At 34.7% G+C, this 11807-nt stretch overlaps 1 protein-coding gene across 1 annotated transcript; it reads right to left on the bottom strand.

Moving 5' to 3' along the window:
• Window positions 1-9182, bottom strand: LOC103489642 (nucleolar complex-associated protein 3). Its single transcript, XM_008448897.3, has 14 exons — window positions 8999-9182; window positions 8366-8590; window positions 8025-8194; window positions 7755-7948; window positions 6089-6297; window positions 5618-5720; window positions 4668-4831; window positions 4149-4287; window positions 3124-3291; window positions 2894-3030; window positions 1980-2303; window positions 1343-1482; window positions 1158-1255; window positions 1-793 (listed from the first exon to the last, which is right to left on the bottom strand). Exons 2-14 carry the CDS (start codon window positions 8530-8532, stop codon window positions 326-328), a joined length of 2481 nt encoding a protein of 826 aa, XP_008447119.1. The 5' UTR covers window positions 8533-8590; window positions 8999-9182; the 3' UTR covers window positions 1-325.
• Between the last annotated feature and the right edge of the window lie 2625 nt (window positions 9183-11807).

The following is an 11807-nucleotide window of genomic DNA, read 5'->3' as shown; positions in this document are numbered from 1 at the left end:
AAAACGAAACTTTGACGTCTCTTATTTTTGGTTGGTTGTCACCTACAGAACACCATATCATTTCTATATTAATTAAATGTAAGTATGAACACCAACCCATATCGTAGCAGTTCAAATCTGGAATAATGAAGTGATACAATTTTTTAAATAAACACATCAAAGTCAAATTCTTTCATTTTTCTCATAACCAACCGCCCTATATTTCCGCAGGTCTTGATTGGTCTCCTCCATTTCTTGCAATCATGAAATTCTAAGACAAGGAAAATGACAACTACAAAAAAACTATCAAAATTTTAGGACCGTAAAATCACTTCAACAAATTGAACTAAACATTCCTAGACTTTTTAGTTTTTCTCTTTTGCCTTTTGTATTCTTCATATAGCTGTAAAGACAAAGTGGTGCGCTCTAATTCAGATCTCAACCTTTCATTGTCCTTGATGTCCCGGAGAAGAAAGAATCTTGTTGAGAGTTTTTCCTTCACTTCATTTTCGTCGATAGTGCCACACGTATTGGGAGTAGACTGGGAAGATTCTGAAGCTCTCTTTCTCTTGCTAATTTTTCGGGTGTTAAATTGTGGGTTGAAGGACTCTTGTTCCAGCGACAAGTCTTTGAATGCTTGTTGGGGAGAAACAGTGGAGATATATACTTGATTTTGAGCACTATTCATGTTCGATATACTAGCAGCCATCTTTGAGACAGCTGGGTGATAATGCTTCCAAAGAAGATCAAGTTCCCAAAGAACTGAAGCAAGAGCGCCGCTCAAATTTGGATCAGTTGCATATGGCTGATATTTCTGCATATCAAGATAGTAAAAAGTAGTTTATCTCATTCCTCCTTTTGTGAGTAGGGTTAGGACGGGAAAAAGGATGTCTAGTATTGAATCAAACTTTCGGTATTTGCATTGACTTTCCAAGTGATTAAAAATATTATTTCGACTAAAAAAAACTTTTTAAATACTTAAAAAAAAAAAAGTGCCTAACAGTATCCATGGAAAAGCTACATTCTTTGGTGATTTTTTCTTCTAATCATGCTCATGAAAAACGGGAGGGATGAACAATCATACAAACTTAAGCAGCACAATAAAAGTTTAATCATAGAAAAGTTGGTCTAGCAAAAAGTTATCATATATCTCAACTAGATAATAGATATAAGATTACCGCTATAGAGCCTGACACAGAACCTCCACCAGCGTCGTTTTCCAAAAGGTTCCGGCACTTGACATTTTTCAGAAGAAGATGCCTTACGGTGACCAAGGCTGTAAAAAGACATACATGTTTATGGTTAATAAAAATCATGATTATGCTTTAAATAATTAAAAGAATTCATAAGTTTCTTAGAATACCTGCCAACGACTCTGCAGATCCAAAACATAATGAGAAAGTAGCCAAACGCTTAATAAATGCAGCTGCCTTTTGCATGTCATGCTGTCTATCATCACACAACATTATCTTCAAAGCTTCAGCTAACAATCCACCTTGATCCCTGTGAGTGAAACTTGAATGTTACCCATTCGAAAAATAATAAAAATAAAACAAAAAGATGGCAGATAAGAAGTAGAAATATAAATACTAATACTAAGGCCCACCCTCAGTGATAAACAATCATGATAGCCAGGGAACAGGGAATTAAAATTATTTCATAACAAGGACACAGAGCAAACTCCAACGGACTGGACATAAATGGACTTGGCCTTAAAATTACAATTAAATTTGGAATAGTTTACATGCAAACAAGCAAGTAATGTCTGAGAATTAATGCATTACTGCATCGATTAAAAGAATAGTAATTTCATCAAGGTCGCATAACGATTGGATGCCCCAGTGATAAATCCCAGTATAACATCAGGGAATTTTCAGAAGATTAGATTATCAGTTGTTGCAATCAAAAGCATAAATATTAAAACGAGGAAAAAGAAAGGGGCTCGCTTTTAGGAGAATCAGCAACAATTTTAGAATTCTGTTTTAGAGTTCAACACTAACCTCCCAGGCCTGTAATCAAGTACAATATTGTATAGCTGGACAAAGAAATCCTGAAGATCAACATTCAAAGCATCAAGATTTTTCCTCATTACTTTAAATGCCACAATGCAGCACTGAAGACGCTCAGACACAGTCAAACATCGCGACTGTTTCTCAGAAGAATGGTCCCCACCAGAAGCAAGCCTTTTTAAATAATTCATAAGATCTCCCATGAAATCCATATCGATGAGATGCGAGAATTTTCCCAACCCATTCAAACATGGAGCAAGCAGAGGATGGGATCCAGATGGGCTAGTAGTAGATGGAGCACTACTTGCTTCAGGCCTTCAAAAATAAATTAAAGATGCATGGTTCAGAGGAAAATGGAGTACAATGGAAATTAATTGAAAATTCATGAAGACAAAAGAAAATGTGAAAACACGAAAGTTTCATTAATCAACATGTCTATGATCCAATTTAAATTTATAAACTTCCGACAGTTCAAGCAGACCAGGATCCCTACAGCAGCCTCCAGTCAAAGACTCAAGAGGAGCCTCCCTACTGGGGCATACAATAATCAATTGATTTAACTTTTGAAATCAGCTTCCCGGTAGCATTAAGCTTAAAGAAAGGAATTAAACAGAAGCAAACAAATGGTTTGGTTTGCTCTTGCTTTGTAGAGTAATTGAAAAGTTCCATTCAGCACAAAAGACAAAGTTTCCTTAGATTATGCATTATATGATTCGTAATAACTTTAGTTAAATTGAAGTATATTTAAATGAATACTAAAAGAGATTTCATGCAATCTTGTTCCCTCTCGTACATGCAAAAGCACATAAGAAAGTACTTGGACATTATTCTGAAAGACTGAATTGTTCGAAGAAAATGCATAGGCAATACAAACAACGTCTAACCTCCATACAAAAGTAACTTACCCAGCAGTTAATGACTGCATTGTATGTCTTAAGATTCGGAAATATGTTTCAAATACAGCAGAAAGTGTATCTGACTGCATCTCTCTTTGCTTCATTACATCTGGAGCAAGAGAAGCAGACCTGTAATCAGCAACAACCTACGAGAAACATCACAAACATTCATCAATTACCAACTAAAGAGGTACCGAATAAAATGAGAGAGGACTACTAATAAAAGGCAACATGAATACCTCTTCAGTAAACTTCGTCCTCATACTCTGTCTTCCATCATTCCCTTGCAAATGACTTGGTTCCTCACGATTCTTTATTTTCCTGTGTTTTTTGTTCTTTACTTTACTATGATCGTCTTGCTTTTCTGCTTTCCTCAGATCCTCGTCAAACATTAGATGTACAAAAGGCTGGTAGAAGTTGCAAACAGGAAGCTTTGAGTGGAAAAAAACTAAACCCAAAGAAATGAAAACTGCAATTCAAAGTTTCATTTCAACAACAAATATTCTGCGTCCGTGTCTTGCAATGAACAATTGAAATTTTAAAATAATTTAAAATCAGGAAACTACTCGTGATATTCTAGTGAAGCACATTCAGTCCTTGTGTCATCAAACCAGGCACAATTCTCTGTATCTATATAATTCACCAATGAATGACATGGACGGCAACAGAAACAACAATTGTAGCTGAGCCACAGCTAATTCAACATATGCTATCCCAACCTTGATTCAAGCGTACTCCATTTAATCTTTCTTCAGGTGTAGAGTGTCCTATAAACTTTAGAAGTTACTACAAGAAATAGAACCCAATATTTCATGGCCATATCATGCAGCACATACAGATTTTAGTAAATGCTTCAAAAGTTAAATCTGTAAATGTAGCCTCAAGACCATATCTTGGAGAAACTATCTAACTTTTTCCTGTCTCTTAAGCAGGTGAATAGTTTTACCTTTTCTTGAGTAGGTGAACACATGCAATTCGTATGAGGCAGAAGCTTCAATGCAAAATTTTTAAGGAAAAAAATATTCAATTGCATAAAATGTATAACCATGAGTCACAATACATAAAAGAACAGCCTAAGGAAAAGGAAGATCAAAGAAGTGGATGTCTAGATTTTGAAAATAGACAGTGATATTACTTATTCTAACAATTACATGAACAGTAAGAACTTTAGCTTCAATATATTCATGTTGATGCATAAACTTCTACAAGAAAGCATGAGCATCATATGCTTCCAAAAAAAAGGTGCAGCAATGAGGATTCAAACCTGGATGGAATCAGGATGCAATTGGCAGTCGTGATATTTCACATGATCAGCAATCAACCGGACAGCCTCCACGGTCGCTTCACCACCATGCTTTCCCTCATTGATAAATAAAGATTGAATAGCACCACAACAAAGTTTTCTGGCAATCCACAAATATTATTTGAGCACAAAGGTTAGAGCACATTCTAGAGGTAGGGGAAAAAGATGAAAGGAAAGACCCTGTATCTCAATATAGTCAAGACAAGAACACACAATGTAGATTATCAGAACCCAAGAACAGAAAAGATGACCAAACTAGAATTCAAAATTTAACAACTTCAGGAAGAAAAGAGTCATTCATTGCTTATGTAAAAAAAAAAAAAAAAGATTAAAAGGGTTATGTTCTAATGCAATATTTTATTCATAAAAACTTTTAAACAGTTGGTGGCACGAATGAATGTACTACTTCTTGTTTCAATATTAGTTCATGAGAATAGGAAGAAAAGAGAAGACAAGAGAACAGCTGTTTTAAAGGCTAACCTTACAATGTCATCAGGGGAGCTTATGTTTTTAACAACGACTCCTAACAATGTCTCTCGAAAGTTGAAATGGGGAACTGCCTCAAGCAATGTACATATACAGCGAATAACAACATGCTGAAATGATGGCAATTTTTCTAATGACATCAGCTTCTGCAGGTATCCCTGCAAAAAGTGTACGCACAAAAATATTAGGAGATGGTATAAGTAAGATTAATAATACCTAAAAGGAAATCATCTTCAAAAAAGAAAGAAGGCATTCAGATACCCAGTTATTTGATGCAAAAAATCAAAAAGTTTCAGTCAGCACTTGGAAGGCATAATATCATACAAAGATGTAATTATTCAATTAAAAAAATCAAGAAATTTCAGTCCACACTTGCCAAGCATAATTTATGAAGTGTCAAACACCTGACACATCAAATGAAATACTTGCCTAAAGAAATCATATCCACATGATGTCAAAAAGGTGCACTTCAGAAATAATATCATATGAAGATTGTTTTAGCGGAAAAGATGATTAAGCCAAATCCATGGCCATGAGACGGAAGCCCATCCCAAATGGAGAGAATGCTCTCCAGGAACAATGTTCTATATTTCAATTGATCAAAAGCTTACCATTACAACCCTGAATGTGGCTATTTAAAGTCTTACAAGGAAATAAGACTAATTAACTAATTAATCCTAAAATATTAGTTAAATACTAATTAATTCTATTAAGAACTAATCTAAATATTAACTAATACATACTAATCTTCTTATAATTCTCCTCATCAGAAATCTAACCACATAACATGAGTGAACCAAATGACTTGCTTGAGTTAAGGTAGAGTTCCAAAAATTTCCACTGAATTTGATTACAGAAAATGTTCTACTGAACAACAATGTTCCAATTTCCAGCACCAGAAGACAAGAGTCCATGGAAAGATGAAGATAAATCAGAGCACAAACCTTATAAACAGTAAGAAGAGTAGACTCATAGTATCGCATTTTCTTGACATCCTTGGACACTTTAATTTCTAGCTCCTTTTCTGTTGGAAGCCGAATCCGGTAACTGTATTTGCATTCCACAACAGAGTATAAAAATAAATATATTTCAGAATTAAAAATTCTAGTATCCAAAGAATAAACAAATATGCCACTATAAAGTTAACATTTTGACAATCAAGAAGAAGAAGTGAACGACGCAACTAAGACAATATAAACAAATTTATTAAGAAGAAGAAGAAGTAAACGACGCAACTAAGACAATATAAACAAATTTATTAAGAAGAAGAAGAAGAAGAAGTAAATGACGCAACTAAGACAATATAAACAAATTTATTAAGAAGAAGAAGAAGTAAACGACGCAACTAAGACAATATAGACAAATTTATTGGGCACTTCTAAAAAGAAGAAGAGGAATAAGAATTAGTGTCGAACCCAGGTATAATGTCTTTAAAAACAGCCAATAATGATAGAAGTCCAAGTTTCACAATTGCTTGATCATTATCCTTAGCAATCTGCAGCATCTCCTTCAGAGATTTAATATTGGAATTTGGGTCTGCTAGCAACCCAATTCCAAGCTCCGCAAGTTTCTGCTTCTTACTTTCAAATGTCTTTTCAGCAGTAAGGTCTTCTACCACTTCGGCCTAAACAGAGAAATATTTAGTGAAACAACAGATCAAGAGAGTAGTTTTCAGGCCTATAATCATAGGGAGATTAATCAAAAATACAAGGATCAAACATACAATTATTGAAAGGAAATCTTATATAAAATCAGCACATTAACCAGTTTACATGAATCCTACACAATTGCTCTTATTTGCTACTGGAACAAAAAAAAATTTGGATAAGAACAGAGATACAACATTTTGTCCTTTCAAGAGCAGAGAGATAATTTTTTATACTATAAAGGACATTTGGGGCAAGGACTATCCTAAGACTAGAAATCACCTTTTGCTACAATAAATACTAGACAAATAGTTGTCTATTAGTCACAGTCAACACTATTTCAAAAACCCCACTTGCTGCAGCCTTCGGTATTAACTATTTGCTACGATTTTTACTATTCTACATTCATCATTTTTCTTATTCTTTGCTAAGGTGTTCAGTATTTCCTTTTCAAACTAGAATAGTTTATACCTCAAACGCATAATATTATAACCCAAACTAAAATAATCTACGTCTCAAATACAAGCTATAGTAATCTAGATTTATAATAGCCAACTTCTTGCCCCAAAAGCCCCGTATGTTTAATCTAAAGAGGATATAAACCCTTCTATTAAAATATCAAATGATACACAATTCGTAAGGATATCCCCTGACCAAGTCCTGTGTTATTCCTTAAATGTCTAATCACAGTACATTCAGTTGAACTACGCTTACAATCATAATGATACGACCAAGTCTTTTGTTATTCATTATGATTCTTTCAGGAACTTTTGTTTATTTTTTATACGAGCAATTGTGGCTCCGTGCAAATGGCTGTTTATCAATAGCCATACGTTATTTTAATGAAACGAAAGCGAACCTCTTTATTAATATAAATAAAAGAGACTAATGCTAACGTATAAGAGAAACATACCAAGAGCAAAAAAGACAAAGAACAGATACGACATAAATCGAGACAAGAGAGAACATAATAAAATTACAACGAGATGGACAAGACCATCTAGAACCCGAGCAAAACAAGACGAACTAAAAAGAAAGCACAATGAAAAATCTTTCAACAAGGAGCCCCAGATCAGCTGAAATCTTGATCACAAATTGCCATGTGTTTGGTGCAGCCATGGCTTTTTTTTTCCTTTTGTGGCCACTTTTGTTTATTTGAGCTTAGTAAAAGTCGGATTTCAATTATAACAAACCCAGGAATAGGATGTTATAAGAACATTTTCCTACTGAATTGAGAGCTTATCAGATAAGCAGGCAGAAACCAAGAGTTTTGTGTCTGCATCTACAAAAACTACATAACTACATGATAGACAGTATGATAAGCCTAACAACTTGAGTTAATTTCCACCTTTTTTTCATAGAAAACAACCACCACCTTTGCCTGGAATGATGCCATTTAAAAAAAAAAAAGGAAAGTGAAATCGCGGAAGAATACCAAAACAGCAGCTTGTGAGGTTGGTTGAACTTCTTCAGCTTGGGTTACATCCTCTTGTTTCTTGGAAATCTTCTTAATTTTCTTTTGCTTTGCTCTCCTTTCTGCTTTAGTTAACTTCAATACACCATTATCTACCTGGTCTTCTTCCATTGCCTCCTCATTCCCACCATTTTCAGGTGCATCGGATAGTTTTGCTGAATCAAGGAAAAGAGTGAATATACTAAATGAAGGAAGCGGTGGATAGAGACATAGGAGACAAGTATGACATACATCTCCGGTAGTAGAGTTTCCCATCAAGTGTTTTGACAGGAAGAGCATCCACGGGATCAACTTGGAGCTCATTTCCCTCCTCCTGTTTCTCCACTGGCTTCTTGCGCAGACGCTTCTCATATAAAACCTCCAGAGCATCTTCTTCAACATTAGCAACCCGCTTAACATGCCTTCAGGAACAATAAACTTAAGTGTTCAGTAGATAATTAGAGCACCTAAGTAATCTTCTTACCAAATGTTCTAAGGACCACAGAAACTATAATGTTCATTTTTCACTCTCTCGTAAGGCAGCAATTAAAAAACACTATTCCAAAAGTAGCTTATTGAGATTGAATACGAACTTGGTTATGGATTTAGTGTCTAGACGGAAAACAGAGGCGGCATAGTCTTGGTTCTCCTTAAGGAACTCCAAGTCCTCATCGGAAACCTCAATTTCTTCCTCGGTAACCTCTGGTGGAAGATCCGGCGGTAAAATTATCTTGTGTTTCTCGTTACGTTTCTTCCTCATAGCCAAGGCAGGAATAAAGTCTCCTTGAGTGGTGAGAGATTAACCCTGTTTGAAATTTCTGAATTTGAAAGGATTTCAATTCAGTTCACATGTACGGATCAAAAAAGGAGACGAGGAATTTCACAGTATTTTAAATTATGCTAAGCCAGTGCGTATGCAATCGCCACCCTATACCAATTCATATGCAAGCCCCTCCCTAGATAAATGCACCCCATTCATTCAAACTCAAATCTCCTGGCTACTCTATTTTGTTGTCCATTCCATTTTGCTGGGTTTTTTTTATTGATAAGAATAACTGAAGTCATTCCAAATACAGCATTCCAACTACAATAAGTAAAACGACTAAACTAGACGTTAGTTTTTTTCTTTTTCCTTCGTCCATAGGCAATCCCATTCGGGGGCGACGGTGGGCGGTGATATGAGATATTGGGCGGAATAAAAGAGAGAGACTTCAAAAGCTCCTTACCGGGGGTGCGAGGGCAGACAGGAGAGAACAACGGCGAGTAGAAGGTCGGAGAGGCTGGCGGCGGGAGCTGGTCGGAGAGGTGACTGGCGTGTGCCTTGCAAAGAAAATCGAGAATCGAAGGAGAAGGAGGCGCGCAAAAAGAAGGTTTTAACAAATTAAAAGAAGGTTTTCTTTTTTACTAGACCTAACTGACTTTGGTCAAACATAACAAATTTCAGCCATTTTCAATTCCCATTTCTCCCAAATTTCAATTAAATCCAACTTTGACTCTGTTTGGTCGAAGGTAGTCTACTCCAATCAGGAGCCAAATTGTGATGGATCAAAAACAAAGTTCAATTCGAGTCATACATGTGATTCACTCAATTATCTTATATACATTCAATACATATATGTATATATGTATATGTATAAACTTTATGATAAAATTAAAAAAGTAAAATACTTTTTAGGGTCAAGGCCAAACATATTATAGTCCTAAGTTATTATAGTTATTTGTAATTGTATCGATAATATGCTTAGTTTGAGTAGAAATATATTTTTAATTTTAGTTACGGTCTGACTTCTACTTTTTTTGGAGTCACCCAATAACAAAAGGTAACAAAATCTAAAAAATGGTAGTGCCTTAAGTTTGACTTGGTCGATTTAATCTAATGATCTAATCAATCCACGAGCTTAATTTAATTAACTTAGTAAATTAGTTGTATGACAATACTTAGTTAATTTAGGCCCCATTTGATAATCACTTCCTTTTTTGTTCTCTCTTGCAATCTTACTTTCATGCACTTTAATTTCATGCATTTCATTTTCCAATCAACAACCACCAAAATATCAAGTTTTTTTACTGCTTTCCTAGGGCTTATTTAGCTGTTTTGGTAGACAGAGACGGAATTGTTAGAGCTGATGTTTTTTTTCAAAGAGCAAAACCAAAATATAGTGTTAAACAAGTCGGTGTAATTGTTGAGTTCTATGGCGGTGAACTCAATGATTATAATGATCTTACTACTGTAAAAAAATATGCTAGAGGTGCTCAATTGGGTGAAAATTTTTAATCAGATCATGCTACTTTGAAATCCGATGGTGTTTTTCATAGAGAGATTTCATCTCATATTCCATATGGTTCAACCCAAACTTTCCAATTGTACTACTTAGTAATATAGGTAATTATGTCCGTATATAAATTTCAATTGCTTGTTGGAACTTTTAACTAGTTCTTTCCACCATATCTAACATGTGTATTATGACTACTAAGGTTTTGAGTTATTACTTGTTTGTTTAGAATTATCCTAAAGTCTTGTTTTGTCTATGCTCCGGACTACCATAGTTCTAAGTTTGGGTGGGTGAAAAGCACTCAAAAAATTGATGTAAATCAAATAAGCATAAAACATAAACCTACGGTTACTTATTATATCTTGTTTCTTAGCTCACTACTTTAGTTTGTTAAAACTACTTAGTTAGTTACAAAGTAACCGACTTGTATTACTTTTTCTCAATAAATAAGCATCTCCTCTCCCTTTGAGATACAAAATATTCATTCATTCAAAAAATAGTCTTTGGTATTACACAAATTGGTATCAGAGCATCATAAGCTCTCGACACCTATGGTTGTCCAACGAGACCAACCGACAGCGGCAGAGCAACCTACCCAAAACCAAGAGGCGGATGGAACCCCGTCCTTTCTCTAAGAACCTCCTCATAATGCTTGCTGACTGTGGAAGCTTTTATGGAGAGAATTAAAGCTATACTTCAAGAAGTCTTGCAATGACTTGAAAACTTAGCACCTCCTCAAATAATGCATTAAGAACGTTAAGAATTGATTGGGGACAGCGAGGCATTTGTAGAGTTAGAATACATAGAGCTGGGAGAAATCATCAAGAAAGAAGCTTTGAAGTTTAAGAAAGGAGGAGACCAGTCTAAGATTACCAAGAAACCCATCCAAGAATCCAAGATTACTACCAAGAACCTCAAGATTAGAGCACTACCGATGATGAACTACAAGAAATGGTAGTAAATGATCATAACAGAAGTTTCCAACCACATGTTAATGATAGAATAAGGGAGCTAGCAGGAATATAAAATGAAGATAGATTTTCGTAGTTATCAAAGTAAAACAAACATAAAATTTTTCCTTGATTGACTAAAGAATACTAAAAATCTTTTTAATTCTTTTTAATTATATGAACACACTCAGACAAATAAAGTAGATCTAGTGGCTTTAAAATTGAAGGGTGGAAGTTCAGCTTGGTGGGAGCAAATGGAAATCAATAGGAGAAGAAATGGGGAAAGACCTATTGCTTTTTGGGAGAAAATGAAGAAATTGATGAAGACCCGATTTCTTCCCCCCAACTACGAACATACCAAAATTATTGACAAAGAACCAAAACAGTTGCTGATTACATAGAAGAATTTCACCCATGGGGAGCAAGAACTAATTTGATAGAGAACGAACAACACCTCATTGCTCGATTTGTTGGAAGATTGATGTTTGATATCAAGGAAAAGGTAAGATTATAGCCTTTTCTAAATCTTTCTAATGCCATGAATTGAATTCAAGAAAAAAAAAAAATACAAGAAGAGATCTAAATTAAATATGAAATGTACATGAGACAAAATGGAATATCATTACTTACAACTTTAAAGTGAGATTGGAATAACTGAGCACAAAAAATAATTATAAACTTTTGAAAATACTCTTACAGATATTTAGCAATATATTCCATAACACTTTATAAATCTAGCAGAGCTTTTTAAAATTTAGAAAGAGAAAAAAAGTTAAAAGAGTAATTATATTCTTACAAAAGTGATTTCAAAA

This window comes from Cucumis melo, chromosome 1, assembly GCF_025177605.1.
Source record: "Cucumis melo cultivar AY chromosome 1, USDA_Cmelo_AY_1.0, whole genome shotgun sequence".
NCBI classification, from domain to species: Eukaryota; Viridiplantae; Streptophyta; class Magnoliopsida; order Cucurbitales; family Cucurbitaceae; genus Cucumis; species Cucumis melo.
This window is presented reverse-complemented; position numbering and strand designations above follow the sequence as displayed.

What these genes read in the sequence shown, in the direction of transcription:
- LOC103489642 (XM_008448897.3), bottom strand. Translation starts at nt 8,532, where the DNA reads ATGAGGAAGAAACGTAACGAGAAACACAAGATAATTTTACCGCCGGAT. An exon ending in TGCATCCTGATTCCATCCAG is followed by an intron (nt 3,292 to 4,148) that starts GTTTGAATCCTC and finishes AACTTCTACCAG; the next exon opens with CCTTTTGTACATCTAATGTT. An exon ending in CTTGATTACAGGCCTGGGAG is followed by an intron (nt 1,483 to 1,979) that starts GTTAGTGTTGAA and finishes TTTCACTCACAG; the next exon opens with GGATCAAGGTGGATTGTTAG.